This window comes from Amphiura filiformis, chromosome 11, assembly GCF_039555335.1.
Source record: "Amphiura filiformis chromosome 11, Afil_fr2py, whole genome shotgun sequence".
Taxonomy (NCBI): Eukaryota; Metazoa; Echinodermata; class Ophiuroidea; order Amphilepidida; family Amphiuridae; genus Amphiura; species Amphiura filiformis.
The window spans coordinates 33999482-34017671 of NC_092638.1; the positions used below are offsets into that span (position 1 = coordinate 33999482).

The 18190-nt window shown below is 35.5% G+C and overlaps 1 protein-coding gene across 1 annotated transcript; it reads right to left on the reverse strand.

The window, feature by feature from the left end:
- Nucleotides 1-2217: 2217 nt before the first annotated feature.
- On the reverse strand, nt 2218-8641 carry LOC140164762 (hydroxysteroid 11-beta-dehydrogenase 1-like protein). Its single transcript, XM_072188130.1, has 5 exons — nt 8386-8641; nt 7292-7422; nt 6839-7139; nt 5088-5216; nt 2218-3619 (listed from the first exon to the last, which is right to left on the reverse strand). Exons 1-5 carry the CDS (start codon nt 8459-8461, stop codon nt 3381-3383), a joined length of 876 nt encoding a protein of 291 aa, XP_072044231.1. The 5' UTR covers nt 8462-8641; the 3' UTR covers nt 2218-3380.
- Between the last annotated feature and the right edge of the window lie 9549 nt (nt 8642-18190).

The following is an 18190-nucleotide window of genomic DNA, read 5'->3' on the forward strand; positions in this document are numbered from 1 at the left end:
GCACCTCCGTTTTTAATACTTCATTGAACTTTTGATGTGACCCCTAACGAAGTTTTAGAAGTATGTGTGCATAGCTATGTGAAAATGAGTTACTAGTAACTCAGTTTGTTGTTTAATGAGATAGAAAACCCTTAATCCCTGAGACCAAATTCTACAGCTATGCCCCTGGAGTTGGGCCAAAAGCACATGGAAAAGGAAAATCCACGTAGGGAATATATACAGTGCGCAAAATAATTAAAGTATCAGTTATGTTCACTACTGTAATTCCTACATACTGCAGTTACTGTCTATTTTCCTATACATAATGCACAGTACTCTCACCATTGAAGCGTGACCTCTACAAACAGTGCATGTTATAGGTATATGGGCATTGCCTAGTTAACGTCACTGTGTAAAAAATAACCGGCCAATATTTAAAGTTCTCTCTGAAATTCTAGAAAATATAGTTTTGTAACATGTCCAAAATTTTTGGAAATATTCGCAATTTGGTGTTTTAGGAAGGATATGTAAACGACAGATAACAATAAAAAATATGAAGAAATTATTTCCAAACCGTGTTAAGTCTGCAACCATTATGTTTTTCATTTTCAAGAATGCTGGTTAACAATATGCAGACTATTGTCTCAATTCGTAAACAAAGGCACACACAGTATTGTTACCTTGCGTTTGCTTTATAATCGTTCACCCAACTGAAACTATAATACCTGCTCATTGCTCATTGCACAGGTAAAACAGAAACATGTGTAGTGTGGATTTAACCAGAGAAGAACCTATTTAACATAGTTGAGCTGTTTTCAATGAGTGTTACCTTGGTTTATTAGCTTTTAATGGTGTTTAAGTCCTGCAAAGGTCGTGGTGAATTCTACTGTAGACATGACTGCATCATGACATAGTAACAAAATGTCAAAATTAAAACAAGAAGCCAATAGCTGTACTCTTTAGCTCTGATTGAAGACATCATTTATTTAAATGGGCTGAGCATTAAAGAAACGATGATCTAAACCCTGAGGAAGAAACGAAATAAAACTTTGCACTTTTATGATCTAATCAATGAAAACACGACGCTAATTTTAATGTGCTAATCAATGGAAAGCACGTCGCTAGTTTTGTGCTAACTTTTTGTGCACAAATCAATAGGCCATGGAATGGAGCAAACTGTAACTTTTGAATTTGCATATTCTTCGGTTTTGAATCACCATGTCTTTATTTCTTGAACGATTTCAACAAATGAGGTCATTTGGGTACATAAAGAATCCTTAAATCATTAGCTTTAATACACGGTTGTTTGATGGCATGTAGAACTATTCATTTTAAAGCAAAGTTGAACACTGATGGCGCTATCTATCTGAAATCTTGTTTGCATTAAAAATAGCTAAAAATATATGTGTATATAAGTGTAATAGCTGTGGTAAAGGTCTAGAATTGAGAATTGTATAATGTGTTGTCAGAACCATGTTAGAAACATTTATAAATGGCCACATCAAACAACCGTGAATAACAATTATTATTTCAATCAGCTCAAAACTTTTGAAGATATGTTCTTTTTAAGAAATGTGCCCGGTTTTGTCTACAGATGAAGTTTGGCTACACCAAAGATTGAAATGAAACACACGGTAAGATACCCAGCAAACACAAAACGTTTTCGACATCATTCGCAAAAGGTTATAAAAGGTTGTCAGAAAACGTTTAAATGTCGGGTTATATAAAGGGTATAAAAACGTTTTAATAACATTCCAAAAACATTCTTGAAAACTTGATACAAAACATTCTAAACAGAATGTGATTTTGAATTGAAAAAATATTTTGCGAAAACTGTTTGCACAAAATATTTTCAATAACGTTTTAAAAACGTTTTCATGACTTTTATATAACCCGACATTTAAATATTATGAAAAGGTTTTGAAAAAAAACATTTTAAGAACATTTCTGTGTTTGCTGTTCAAATATTTTAACATAAGGTTATTTAAGTATTGACACAATATTTGGCAAAAATGTTTGCAAAAATAGTTTACATTAACATTTTTTGAAAACATTAAAAAATATTGTTGTAGTGTGTTTTCATACAAAACGTTTTAAAACGTTATCATGACCTTTATATAACCCGACATTTTAATATTATTAAAACGTTTTTACCTAAACCAAAAGCCAAAATATAACTTATTTAAAATGTTTTTAAAACGTTTTTGTGTTTGCTGGGTAATAACATAAGGCTTCGGAAATAGTGTAATAAACGTCATTAATTGGTATATTTAACAGAATTAGATTTTCAAGGGTAGGTCGATCAGATCAATTGAATATCATTTCTGAGGGCTTTTCAACTTTACAAAATAGGAAATGGTATAAATGAGTCAAACTATGCTTACAAGTAGGCAATACATGTACTCTTTAGCTCGTATTTAAGACCTTATTTGTTGAAATTGATTGAAAATTAAAGAAAAGATTATCTAAAACCTAAGGAGGAAACGAAATATAAAGTTGCCCATGTGTGCTCTATCTAATCAATGAAAGCACGACGCTAGTTTTAACGTGCTAATCAAATAAACGGCGCTATAGTTCTCTTGATCCCGAATGCTTTGTGTGCATATCAATAGGGCTTGCAATGGAACAAACTGCACCTTTTTAATTTGCATCTTCGTTCGGTTTTTGGATCGTCGTGTCTTTATTTGATTTCAACGATTTTATTTAAGATAATTATACAGGGGGTGAACATAATTGGTACCTTACTTCTTTTGCTTACTGTATATATAGTGGAGTCAACACTTGATTTTAATACCGTACGAATTGTAATCAAAAAAATTAGAAAGATTCTAGTTTTATTCATATTTTAAGGTATTTCGCAAGTTGTCTGCTTCATTGGCGTAGTGGCGTAGATTTCTTTTTGTCATTGAGGGAGGGGGGGGTGGGGTTTGAACAAATTTCTTGAAGTATAGTGAATGCAGCTCCTAGCGACAGAAGATTATGGTACAAGGCGCGCGAAGCGACGAAAAATTTGCCATTTTGAAGCTAAACTGATGAAATATGGTGCAAAAGTGAAATAAGTGGGCGCGAAAATTTGAACTATTGGGGCTAAAATGGCCAAATATGAGGTTGATTTGGTCAGAAACCTTAATACAGGCGTCAACATGGGGGAGTGATTGTATGGACTATCCCCCTGGCAAAATATTGGATAAATTCCCCCGGGATCTACGCCTATGCTGCTGTTGTGAAAATGGGATGAACAAACTTTCAAGTCTTCATTGTTCAGTAGTTCACCAACATATATCTTAATGTTTGTTTACTTCTTTGTTTGTCTTTACAGATCAGAAAATAGTACTTTTAAAAACTGAGTCGCTACGCAAGGTAGGTAGGGACATAGTAGGCTAAGTGACTGGCATTCATGCTCATTTCTCAAGAGCATCTTCTTTATATGTTGATTGGATGAATGTTTCAAGAACATTGGGAACAAAATCTCGAACCATCACAGTAGGTCTTGTCATGATCCATGGAAAGTAAACTTCACGCTCTCTCAGGGTGGCGCCTTTCATGATCCGATTTGCGGTGTCCGAAGCAGATGTATAAAACACTTCTGAGCGTACTACGTGTTTGGAGTATTCAACTGCAGTTGCTGTATTGATACTTCCTGAGGAAAAAACAGAAAAGATGATAAAATATTAAATTTTTTTAAATTAAACATTAGAAAAGAAGAAGACCTTTTCTCATTTTCAGCATGTTGGTTTCAATCAAATCAATCGCTTGATCGATCACAAATTGTTTAATCAGGCAATCAATATATCAGTCAATAAACTAATCAATCAGACTATAAAACAATCAATATATCAATCGGTCAGCCAAAGGCATCATGAAGTTTTCTAGTTCATATTTTGATTATTGATTTTTTAAACGGTAGGTTGAGAAGCAGTTCCTTCTATATTGTATTTGCACAAGACCGAAACGTCCAATGACGTCATTCGATGATTCCACCATCTCGGAGAGGGCTTACTGTAATCCTGCGTCATAACTAAGTCGCTAGCGACGTCTACTAGCAATTTGACAAATCAAAGGGATCGTTTTTGTTGTATGAGTACTATCATATCAGTTCATTGACCAAAACTTCAATGACTCATTGCTGGTTAAAAAGAATATAAACTCGTCTAACTCCAAAAAGATTGATGAAGCTTGGTGGTAAAAAAGAAGTCACTCATCACTGCTCATAAAAAAAAGTTTTTGTTTATCACGGTCGTACAACAGGATATTTTTCCAGTTGGAGAAAAATACGTATATTTATTTACAAGTACAGGTTGGCCTGCAATAATTTTGCAAATGATCCAGCAGCTGAACAGCAAATATCTTGCAAAGACATCAAACAATAGGGACTTGTCTAATTCGGCATATCACACATAATAATATGTTTTGTTATTATCATTATACAGGAATACACTTTTCACACATTGGTTATTCAGCTGACCAAGTTGTTTTTATTTTATATTGCGTTTAGTTTGGTAAGTTAAAGAGGGTAATGAGCACGAGCATGCGCAGATCGTAAAAATGAGTCATTTCAGCTGATGAATGGCAACGCCGCATTCGTAGTGGGAAAGATACGTATCTTTTTATCGTACATGTGGTGTGTTTAGCCTGAGTCGCTCTGTCTATCTCGAAAAAAATCGCCATGCGTGGCTGTTGAAGAACTAGTCTATCACGGCAATTATGACGCTGTGTGTACTTTGCGTATCTGTTCAGATGCCAAAATCACGGATGATTGTTCAAAAAGATATAGACTGATGATATTTTGGACTCTAGACCCATTATACACACATTAATATAGCTACAATAACCGTAGAATAGAAGGGTAACTGATACATTGCAGGTCTCAACAAAAGGCAAAAATTTAATTTACAACTACACCCCTCCCCCTCAATATCCAAAACAATATCCATTCAAGCTAATGATCACATGGTTGAATGGAAGAACTATAGAAAGTTTTAATCATATCATTTTATAACAATTCAACCGACAAATTTGATCACGAAGTATATGGCATTAACTTACATTGGCGTACAGTCTGTACAACATGAAACTAACCAAATTTCACGTTATTTTATAGAGCTTACCTATTATACACAGAGTCACTGATATATCCATGTTTTGCATTACAAATTCTTGACGCAATGCACTGAAAAATCCATCTAATGCAAACTTGGAGGCACTGTAGGCTGCTACAAATGGAAGCGCCACTTTACCTGAAAAAAAAAAACCACAAACAATTCATTCATCTTTTTTATTTGCTCCATTTATTAATTACTTCAACATGTGAGGAGCTTCGGAAACCCCCCAACTGATCATGCCAGAGGGTGGTAAACTATTAGTACTTTTGTTAACGGTACCTATAGATGAGTTGACTTCTGATGGGCACGCATCATCACAATTTCCATTGTTTTTTTGCCTGTCAGTATGCGCGCGCATCATATTTTGTTCAGGGCTCCCGCCACATGACAATAACACTATTGAACAGTGAAGTGGTTGCATGGGGTTCACTCAAGCATATCGATATACCAGTCCCTTGCCTTTGTTGATAAACATTGAGGTCATCTCATCTATACATAATAAACCGAGTGACTCATTTCGGAATGCAATATTGCTTTATGAAAATGGAACTCGAACCAGCTATCCTTAACTTCGTTGTTTAAAAATCCAGGTCTTTACCTCTAGGCCACGGAGGCAATTGGACGGAGACGAGTATTATAGAAAAAAAATCTCATAATGCTGTGCTTAGCCTTTTGTTTGTACATAAAAAATAATACATTTTGTAAACATGAAATTGCCGTGTTACGTAATAAACATGATAAATAGTACGAACGTTTGGAAAATGTCTCAAACAAATAATGAAGACGCTGATAAGATGATGAAATTGCATAAGTTTGGAAATACATGTATCTGCGTCGCAGTGTTTTGGTTATTGGAATTTGGCCTTAAAATTTACGTCTCCGTGACATTATCATTCGAAATCAACAAAGGATATTTCAACAATATATGGCCTCATTCTTTATCTGGAGCATGTTGAACATGTATGTGAAATAGCTTCAACAATGGCTCGCTAGTAAGAGTCTTGGCCGAGAGGTGCCATATTTACTGATTCAGGCTAAATTCAAAATTGATATAAAACGTGTTTTTTTTTGATCGAATACAAAAATTAAGCTTTGTCATTGATTGAAATTATGTTTGTCAATCATACATGTCATAACACTACAACTTTTCCCGTAATTTTGATTTAAAAAAGTTTCAAAATGTTATTGTAAAATATTTTTTCCAAATATTTTGCATACACATAACATTATGTTGAAATATTTGCAAAAGGTTATCAACAAATGTTTTTGAATGATATGAAAACGTTTTATAATCTTTATATTTCCTTTATATATAAACTTGACATTTAAACGTTTTCTGGCAACCTTTTCTAACCTTTTGCGAATGATGTCGAAAACGTTTTGTGTTTGCTGGGATGGTTGCGATCGCTCTCGCTCGCCACCGTTCGCCCAAACTCTATTTCTAGTGAGCGATTTTCCACTCGCCATGGACACCAGATATCGTTCGCTGTGAATCATCCCAAGTTTAAACACTTTTTACTTTATTCAATTTATCGTGAAATAATTCGCCTTAATCCATTAGAATGAAAGAGAGAGTGTCAACAGTGCATAATGTGTTTCATATTGATGAATGGTCTTTCAAACCTAGACGTGATTGCATCCAGTCAGTGAAGGAAAAATAGGACAAAATTGCCAATTTTCGTGACATCACGCGTTCCCGTACCGTGTCCACCAACGAAAAACTAATCACGTACACGTAATAGTACATTACAAATTACCTGCGAATGATGACACCACTGCTATGCTACCATTACTCTCATTCAACATTGGAGTTGCATCGGTTGCTAGACTCACATAGGAACGAAAGTTGACATCTATTAAGTTTTGTAAGTGTTCCATGTCTCCATTCCAAAGCTTCATATAAAATTTGGTTGCGACATGGTTAAGAATAAGATGATCTATTCCGCCCAGCTTGGTTTTTGCTTCATCTATAAGCCGTTTGGTATCTTCAAGCTTGCCCATGTCCAGTGGAATGTAATATGCATCTTGGGCGCCAAGTTCTTTACATTTGGCAACAACCTATAATATAACAGCAGTGTACACCACAGGATATGGAGGAGAGTTTAACAAAGTACATTATAATCGTGTAAAAACATAATATTGAAAAATATTGAGGGTATCCTCCTCAGCAAATTTTATAATATGGCTTTAAAAGAGCATACTGTACCAACCTGTTGAAGAACATGCTCTCTCCTTGCTGTTATTAGAACTTTAGCACCAAGCTGTGAATACTGATATGCTAATTGCTCTCCTATTCCGCTACTTGCTCCAGTTATTATAACACGCTTCCCTCGTACTTCATCTGCACGAAATGACAATGGAAAAACCTCTGATATTTACTGAAAAAAAAAAAATAATGCCTTTCGTTTGGCCGAGATTTTTTTTTTTAAAGTGTAAAGTGAAAAGAGGTTAGCGTTGGCTCCCGACGCAATCCCTGTTGGGAGTCCATTCATGTTTATTCAAACGAAAAGCCTAAGGTAGAGTATTTTGTCTTGAAATGTGACCAATAACCCACTTGACCAAACTAAAAGAGAGACATTCTGCAGCAGTCCATTACACATACCATTCTGTATCTCGCCCATTGATAAAGATGTTCCAAGTTTAAGCAACAAGACGCTGTTGGTGGAGTAACCAATCAGACGTTCGCGTTGAAGTAAATTTGAGCAAGAAATCCAATCGATATAATATTATGTCAAGTTGCCGTGAAAGTTGAAGAAAATGTTCAAACCCTCTATTGACCGAATCAGCAGTACATCTAAGATGCAATCCTCCAGTCTCCACTGCTTAGATTTCAAATCAGTTAAAAAAAGAACTGAATTGGAATTGGAATTTAATTGTATTGAAATGATGGGTGAATCGAATCAAAACAGATTAAAATTAAAGGTTGACGCATTCAATTGGAACCGAATCGAAATGAATTGAAACCAAAAATATTGAATATTAAAGCGAATCAATAAAATAATAATGGAGAGAGGATTGAATCCGAATTGAATAAAAAAGAATTTGAAACGAATTGAAATCGAAAACCTGAATCGAAATTGTGATATCTTACATTTTTAGTGTGATACGCCCTTATTGTTTTACCGGAAGCAATCACGGCTCATCCAACCTTTGACTTCAGCAACGTAAATAAATGCTCTCTGAACTGGTACAAAAATATCTCACTAACATTAAATTGCACAAGTCTTACAGAAAAATGTCAGATTATAGAATAGAAACACTTTAAACTGTCCAACTACATGTTAGATAACGATGATAAGCTTACCTGGATCAAATGAATCGTAACACTGATAAGCAATATACACTGCTAGTAAAACAATAATCAGTTTAATCTTGGCCATTATGAAATATCAAAGGACAGGTTATAAAATGCAGTTATAGCACTAAAATATTGTACATGTAACAATCCTTTAAGTCGGATATCGAGCGCAGCATACCTAATCAATTCGATCGAGTCTCTTTTTAACTTTTTGACTCTTGTTGTATGATACCTTTGGACCCAATGTGGACTTCCGGGTTAAACACACTACATGTTATTTACACACTGACTAATGCTGTACTTTATCATGTTTAAGGGAACAAACCAAAAGCTCGATGACGTCCAATAAACGGAACTTTTTTAACAAGAAATGTCTTTAAAAAACAACGCCATGGACGAAGTTCGTGTTTCATAATGTACTTTGAATGCTAGTAATTTTGTGGGTTTTTTTTTTGCACATGCCCAACTACCCGGGTGGGAAATATTGTTACCACCGATGACATACTAGAAAATTTTCAAGAATTTTCATGTTGAAAGCTTAATTGAAAAAATATGTGCTAAATAGGTCTACATAAAATAAATCTAAATATCTGTGATTAGTAACTGTTAACTTTGAAGCTAACTGTTAAGGCTTCGGAACTTAACATCCTTAAATGCTATATATTATCAGGAGAATTAATACACATACTGTTTCTTTTAGAAAGACTGTTCATGTAAAGTTTCCAAAAATGGTTTTATTGGGACAATATGCTCGCGTAGCGCGTAAACATTTGACATTTAACTCAATTTTAGTCCATGTTCCTTTGTTCCATAACCATTAGGGTATAAGACGATTTTTTGTTTTTGCTATAAACCCCGAATGAAATGCATGTTTGCAATCAGGTAGCACTGTGTGGGAGGTTCTGCCTGAGTTGGCTTACTTAAGGGCTGGGGTATGAACGTTTGGACAGTATTTATTGTGGGACATTAGAGCACATCAGACATATCGAATTGCATTCTGAATACGAAGAATGTCATTCTGATGTCAAATAATTTTGATTTTTTTGAAATTCGCAATTTAATACACATTATCCCAGACACTGAAATGACGAAAACACTTACACCAAAATTTGGGCCTCTGGTCAGCCATTCAGAAAGAACGCATAATTTATTCAAGCAATGTTTTTAGAAAATTCCTGGAATCAGCCAAATAATAATGATTTCTGGACAACTTTTTCGAACGGAGTAAATACCCGACCGAGCCTCCCAACAATTACTGGGAAGCTAGTTGCGCCTATAACCCAAGAGTTCCCCTTAACACACTGGGAACTATTTTGCTAGGCACTCATCTAGCGATCAACTCCTTATCGAGGAGGAAAAGCTCTATATACCAATGGACAAATATTTCGCTAGGCAATCCTCTACACGATCATCTCCTCGGAGGAGGAAATAAAAAGCTCCATAATACCAATGGAGAGAATATAAAATGCCGCGGACTTACATGAATTCGCTAGGCAGTCATCTAGCGCGTCAAAAGAAATTAAATGGCTGATACCTTTCTCATTTTCCAATTATATTCATATTCAGATTACATAGTGGACATCGGTAAATATACCCATGCCAAATACCCAGTAGGTAGATGCCTACGGATATTGGAACTAATAAATCGAATTTATTAATGTAGTACATGTATAATTCTGTACATTAAATCGATCATTTTAGAAAAATGATCCAAAAACTGCCACAAGGACTACTTGTTAGCATCCGTACCCTGTACCATGGAATAAGCTATTTCTGATCCCCTCATTTCCTTTGCTAGTAAATACCGCAAGATCCACACTTATGATTATTTGAAGAGCCTCTGAATTTTACGGTTGAGGCCTCTTCACCACAGTGGACCATTAACCCGATTTGAACATGTTGAAGGAGTTAATTGCAAAACCCGTTATTTTTCGCTGCCAACGCCAAGCAAACACAGTGCCATGCTCTGCACATTAATGATTTTTTTTTTCGAATACATAACTAGGATACCATGTCTAATACAAAAGGCAGCCTTTAACAGAAATTAACGCGATAACCTGCCGGCTGCGCAACCTCATAAAAACTTGAACCCAATATTTCATTTTTATTTATACTTTGATGAACAAGAAAATCTGAGGGCATAGTACTTGGCCCCTGTCTAGCTATCCCATGCCAACCTGGTGTTAATTCCTCCCGTCCTGGTATAATTAAAATTACTCGACCTAAGACTGAAGGGTATTACCACCTAAGACTGAAAGTGGTACCAATTGTATCGGTTTTGTTAATGCTTCTGAAGACTCATTAGAGTGAACACATTATACAAAATAGAATTTAAAAAAAATACAACTGCGCAACAGAATAGAATGTGTTGCTGAGTGCTGAGATAGAAACTGAACCTAAAGTGATATACTCACGCACACTCTCACACCCGTATACAATAGTCATACTACTATGTAACTCAACAAACCTCAATGTAATTAGAATATTATTCAAATTCGGAGAACTCTCAATCGAATATATTTTCATTTCTCTTTCGTATTTCATCTCATTCCTAATTACCTTTTAATTTGAAGACCGACACTTTATGTGTACTTGTCTCACTACTGCGAGACTCAAATTTTATGACACACTATCAAACTCTTGAAATCAATTTTAAACAGATATCAAATATGACATATGGGGAGTGGTGGGTGGGATAAAAAATTTCTGCATCCGTTCTTGCTGAAAAACTGACAGAGAATGGCCTTAGCCAACAAAATGGCCACCGACGGCTCCAAGCAAGGATGCCCGTGATTGGCCCGCCTGAAACCAAACAAGGCACCCAATTGGCTCCTCATGAAAACATCGCGTGACATCACGAGGGCGATCCCATTTCAGCTGCAGGGATAATTTTGTGTTTCATTTGATATGTACAAATTAAACTGCATTATCCCAGACACTGAAATGACGAAAACACTTACACCAAAATTTGGGCCTCTGGTCAGCCATTCAGAAAGAACGCATAATTTATTCAAGCAATGTTTTTAGAAAATTCCCTGGAATCAGCCAAATAATAATGATTTCTGGACAACTTTTTCGAACGGAGTAAATACCCGACCGAGCCTCCCAACAATTACTGGGAAGCTAGTTGCGCCTATAACCCAAGAGTTCCCCTTAACACACTGGGAACTATTTTGCTAGGCACTCATCTAGCGATCAACTCCTTATCGAGGAGGAAAAGCTCTATATACCAATGGACAAATATTTCGCTAGGCAATCCTCTACACGATCATCTCCGAGGAGGAGTTAATAAAAAGCTCCATAATGCCAATGGAGAGAATATAAAATGCCGCGGACTTACATGAATTCGCTAGGCAGTCATCTAGCGCGTCAAAAGAAATTAAATGGCTGATACCTTTCTCATTTTCCAATTATATTCATATTCAGATTACATAGTGGACATCGGTAAATATACCCATGCCAAATACCCAGTAGGTAGATGCCTACGGATATTGGAACTACTAAATCGAATTTATTAATGTAGTACATGTATAATTCTGTACATTAAATCGATCATTTTAGAAAAATTATCCAAAAACTGCCACCCAAGTTCCTTGTCATCACATGCAAGGAAATTGCCAAACCACCCCCGCCCCCCTCGAGATTGTTATGCTTTACAAATAAGGCGAGCTCTTGGCTGTCTTTCCCTTCCTTGTTTATAATCTCCCTTATAGTGTTCTTAAAATAGTTTGTCCCAACTTATAAACCTGCCATTGTTGGTGGTGACGAATGTTGGTGCTAAAAAGTTTAGGATTTAACTTGACTGATTGGATCAACAGTCCTACCTAGTGAGCATTCTTATGCAGTACTAGTGGAAAAGAATGCCTGCCAATGCTTTGTTTTGGCCATCTGGTACATTCACGTACGAGAAAACCCCGAAAAGAAAACAACAAAACCCACTGACAATTATAACTTCACAAGGATTGTTTTGAATTATTTGAATTACCTTCCTTCTGAACATGTGAGATGAGATAATTATGCTACTGTCGAGTGAGTGTCTACTTCTCATATTTTGACCACTGTCAATTATCATGAATGAGTGTTTTAGTAGCTTAATAGGCCTACTATTACTTATTAACGAGTTACCATTGTAAAAATTGTGAATTTCCTTCTGCTTCAGGAGTAACAACTAGGTGATAACCTATTTAAAACACTGACATACCGAAAAACATTACTATACATGTAATCTATGAATTTCCGTCTGTTTCGGACTACACATAGCCTATTTGTACATACCAACTAGGACAAATGTTTTAGTGACCAATTTACCGATAAATGAAACTATATAAGGTCAATTTGCCATACATGGTGAACGAATCTGTCCTACAGTACGTTTAAATTCATAACTTTGATTTACCAAACTTAATAATAATGAAGAATTGTTCTTTGTTTGATAGGTACAAAAAGAAAATCATTTGTTTTACCAAACTTGATAACACTCTTATAGCAATGTACATTAATTATGTTATATGAAATTCTTTTTGCTTCTTTAAATGACTACCCCTGGTCTATCAGTGAATATCTACTGGGACAAAGGGTGCTTAATTTAACTGCAATTTTAAAGGTTAATTTGCCGTAACTGGAACGAAGAAATAATAATAATAATAATAATAATACATGGGATTTATAAAGCGCCCCACGATGTAAAAACATCCTCAAGGCGCGGCGCTGCACAGAATCTTAAATTTACACCCACTAAAATAAAAAAATTAAAAATAGGGCCTACATGCTGAACAAAATAGTATACATAAAAAATACGCATGATAGAACTCATATACACACCTTAATATACTAAAACCATGAAAACATAATAATAATGTACAAGAGTTCTGGACTTCGTTTGATAGATACGAATAAGAAATCATTTACCATGAATTTGTTTTGATAATTTCATAATAATCACTCTACTCAATGTAGCCATTAACTAAATGTAATATGTTATATGCATATCCTTATGCCTCTGTTAGTAACTACCTACAGTCTATAAGCGAAACTTACGAGGCGGTGAAATTATAAGTATGCCATAATAGATGATACTGTAATTCAATTAATGACAAATTATTCTCTTTGTTTGATAGATACATAATCACACACACATGTTTAACTTGATGATAATGAAGATCCAGTCTTTGTTTGATAGATACAGAAAAAATTATTTGCCTTATACAATGCAGGTTTGTTTTACCAAATTTGGTAATAACCGCTCGACTAGCCATTAACAATAGGTAATATATTATATGCATTTCCTTCTGCCTATGTTAACAGACTACCCCCAACCTGTGTCGGAGAATAGTTAGGTGACAAAACGTATAGTGTACAAGGTAATTCGATTGAAAACATTGCCAATTTGCAATAATTTAATTGATGAATAATTTTTCCCCCAGTAAATAAATTTTATTCGGACTCTGCACCTGCGCACCCCTATCTGCAAATACACAAATTTCCCTTGATTTATTAATATGAACATCTATAAAAGTTTGATATGATGACCGATATTTCACTTCAATTTGAATTCTACCCCATAGAATTTGGGGTTATTTCTCCAACTAGCAAAAGTTTGCCGTTATTTCTCCAACTAGCAAAAGTCAAGTTGTCGGATGTGCTATGACCCCTTAAAGATAATTCATGCAGCAACGAGTTTGGTTAATCAGCTACTCCGAGATAAATCCACTCACTTCAATTGCCTTTAGATCGCTTCAGCATTTAATGTATGACATTTTATCACTAAAATGATCCATTGATGACACCAAGATAATTCTGCAGTTTCCTGCAACCGCTTCCTTCATCTGTTTCTTGTATTATCTGACATGGACATATTGCCCAAGAATAATATAAGCCCAATCAGTGGTACAAAATAAATTTTGACATTTCCATCAAGCTATGGAATGATCTTCCTCTTTATTGCAGCTCCATTCGTAGAAGCATTTTTGACATTTTATCACTAAAATGATCCATTGATGACACCAAGATAATTCTGCAGTTTCCTGCAACCGCTTCCTTCATCTGTTTCTTGTATTATTTGACATGGACATATTGCCCAAGAATAATATAAGCCCAATCAGTGGTACAAAATAAATTTTGACATTTCCATCAAGCTATGGAATGATCTTCCTCTTTATTGCAGCTCCATTCGTAGAAGCATTTTTGACATGGACTTGTTAGCATACAGCTTCCATAATTGCTTATGCTGTTTTTACTCGCATGAAGAACTGTATAATATATAATCTTCCCGTTCACCACTAGCATTTTGTTTCGCCTCCTCGCCATATTAAGGTGCAACAATACTCCATTTGAAGGATACACTGTATCTAATGTAGGTGAAGATTCTTCGTTATCTGTACAATGCTCTCAATATAGTTAGCTGTTATACACAATAAAAATTTTCACCATTAGAGAAGTTACCGTTTCCATCATGCTTGTGCTCTAACAAAGATAGTTCCTCCCCATAGAGCCAGGTTACGATTCAAAATATACTCCATCCACTGTCATAGGCATGGTAATTACGAGCTTTCTGTTACAGATACGCGCAAGATGTCCTCCCTTCTACCACCTGTCTCGAAGTAACCACATGACCTGCAGTGAATTAAAAGACAGAAAAAAGAGAAGCAAATTCTGCCAGCAAAGCCGTTTTACTTTGTGTATAATTCATGCCTGTCTATAAATGACATCCAATATATTCAACAATTCAACTCCTTTATTAATCTGTTTGAACTCCGACAACCTTGGATTGAACTTGTAATAAATATCAAAAAACACATAATTAAACCCATTTTTTATTCATTTTTTAAAATTTATTTATTTATCTATTTATTTTTAAAGGCCGTTTTGTTGTTCATAAACGACATAGACGACAGCGTTGTTACTCTTTTTGTTGTGATTCGTTTTATCTAAATAGAGTTTGAAATTGACAATTAAATTCACTCACATGGCTTTTATATACCAAGAGAGAGAATCACGCGTCTACGGCCATGATGATGATTGCGATAAATTGACCATGAAATTCACTCATATTATGACTATTATTATAATTTTACCCAGAGAGAGCATCACGTGTCTACGCCCATCATGATTGCGCTAAACGGATTGAAATTAAAATCACTCATATGGTTATTATATACAAAGACAGATTTTCCAATTCAGAACAAATGTTTGAACCATGTTGCCAAAAGATTGAAATTGACAATTAAATTCACTCATATGGCTTTTTATATACCAAGAGTGAGCATCACGTGTCCAATGCCATGATGATTGCGATACAAATTTTGAAAATGACGATTAAATTCACTCAGATGACAAGGCCTATTATAATTTTACCAAGACAAAGCATCACGTGTCCACCCCATGATGATAACATGTGCTAAATTCACTCATATGGCTATTAAATACCAAAAGAGTTTTTCAAAATCAGAACAAAAATTTTTGAACCGTTTTGTTATACAACTTTCAATTTCAAACCAGAACAGAAACATAATGTGTTCCTTCAAACTGCCTAATATAATTATGATGAACATAGAAATGGTTCAAAACTTTGCTTTCCCTTAATTTCAAGCGTTTTCCATTCTCCCACCTGCATGATTTATAAATATTTATGAGGTCAAAAACTCCTGATAACCCAGTGACCCCCCCGGCTATATACTACCGTGATTCAGTGGTCTATGTTACCATTAATAATGTACATACATGTATACATGTAGACGACCACGTTTGACAATTTTGAAAGCAAATTTCTCACCGTGTTATTCACTGTTGACGCAAACTACAAATACTCTATTTGGCCATCGGCTGTCATTGCTGTTGTCACCGCTTACAAGCATAGGATAAATGTAGTCTCTCTTCTGACAAATAGCGCTAAGATCTCGCCTACAATATTTCAACACATTAGAATTATTCCATACCACCAGTCCGGCAATCCCAATCAATAGTACTCGTACATGCATGACTTCCTCAAATCACTGTTTAGAAGCTTTAGACAATCGACCACGAAAGTTTTATCGAGTTATACAAACAACTCCGGACTGTTCATTGTACCGTCACAATTCATTTCATGTGATGTGATGTGATGTGATGTGCTGTAAACTGTAAGCTTACTTGCTTTTTCTTTCCAGTTGTTCATATTCGAGGTATCCTTGATGTGTTTTGTTTTGTGTCCACTACCCACTTTTTTGTAAGCTGTGACGGCCTATTCATTGTCTTATAGTTGAATAACAAATTTCTGCATCCGTTCTTGCTGAAAAACTGACAGAGAATGGCCTTAGCCAACAAAATGGCCACCGACGGCTCCAAGCAAGGATGCCCGTGATTGGCCCGCCTGAAACCAAACAAGGCACCCAATTGGCTCCTCATGAAAACATCGCGTGACATCACGAGGGCGATCCCATTTCAGCTGCAGGGATAATTTTGTGTTTCATTTGATATGTACAAATTAAACTGCATTTTATGGCAAATCATTAACAATTGATATTTTTGATATTTAACAGTACTTGAAGTAAACTTTATAAATCTGATGATTTATACTTAAAGTGTATGTAGGTGGGAAGAAAAGCCGACGATCAATTGAAAATTTTGACCTTTCGTATTGAAGATATGGATTTTTTTTCCCAAAACACCAAAAAAAAAAAAAAAAAAAAAAGGTCCTTTTGGGAAAAAATCCATATCTTCAATATGAAAGGTCAAAATTTTCAATTGACCGTCGGCTTTTCCTCCTGCTACATACACTTTAAGAATATGTCATTAGATTTATATAATTTACTTCGAGGACTGTTATATATCAAAATGTGAAAAATATCAAATTCTTATAATTTGTCATAAAATTTGTATTATATTGTGATTTTCAAAAAATGAAAATTATTTGATATCAGAAAGACATGCTTCGTATTCAGAATGCAAGGTCTGAGGTGCTCTCATGTCCCGCAAAAAATACTGTCGAAACGCAATAAACGCTAATTTTAGATCCCTTAATGGCAATACTGATATTCAGTTCCGGATGACCGGGTACCGCATGTGCACAAATTAAGTTACTTATGAGGTCAGTAAGTGTGTTGCCATTGGCATACAATTACACAATAATACTACAATCTGACAATGCAAATGGTTCTGTGTAGTGTAATACAGTTGTATTTAATAATAAAACAGGGTCTGCACCATTTTTACAGTTTCGAGAAAAACAAATCTTACTCTTGCAGTAGGATTATACGGTCAATGTAAATGGCTACAGACAATGCATTATCAGTACAGAGCATACTGGATGATGATACATATTTTGTGGAAAGTTTTGAGGTGTTTGATAATAGAGTGCATATAGAGACAGACTGGCCGCCTGATATCATTGCTAAAATAAAGCCAAAGGTGATTCAAAGTGTTAACGAATCAACAGGAAATACGTTGAAAGCCCTTGGTATAGGAAGTGGCAGTGGTATGTTAATCTTAAATCATTTGCAGGGGCGTTAGTACCGCGGTTTTTTTTGGGGGGGGGGGGTCATTTTCCCCAGTGCGTATTGTTATTGCCCGCAGTAAACACACCAATAACCCGCTAATTTTCTAAATTGCAAAGTCGTCCAGCAGCTGACCCGGCGAATCTGACACAATTTTGGCCCACATTAGTATGGTTGACTTTTGAGTCAGGCTCTCATTCATGCGCGGATGGGAAATGGTGTACGGTTTCTAGACTGAAACACGCTCCCGCCATCCACTTTATTTAAAACTGTGCCCAAAGTGCTTTTCCGGGGGTGCTCCTACAATGGGTCAAAATGACTAAAAATGTATTCGAAGGCCA

Bases quoted from the DNA above. Each gene is read 5' to 3' on its own strand.
- LOC140164762 (XM_072188130.1), bottom strand. From the start codon at position 8,461: ATGGCCAAGATTAAACTGATTATTGTTTTACTAGCAGTGTATATTGCT. The intron at 5,217-6,838 runs GTAATTTGTAAT...TTTTTTTTTCAG, and splicing joins AGTGGTGTCATCATTCGCAG to GTAAAGTGGCGCTTCCATTT. The intron at 3,620-5,087 runs GTAAGCTCTATA...TTTTTTCCTCAG, and splicing joins AGTGACTCTGTGTATAATAG to GAAGTATCAATACAGCAACT.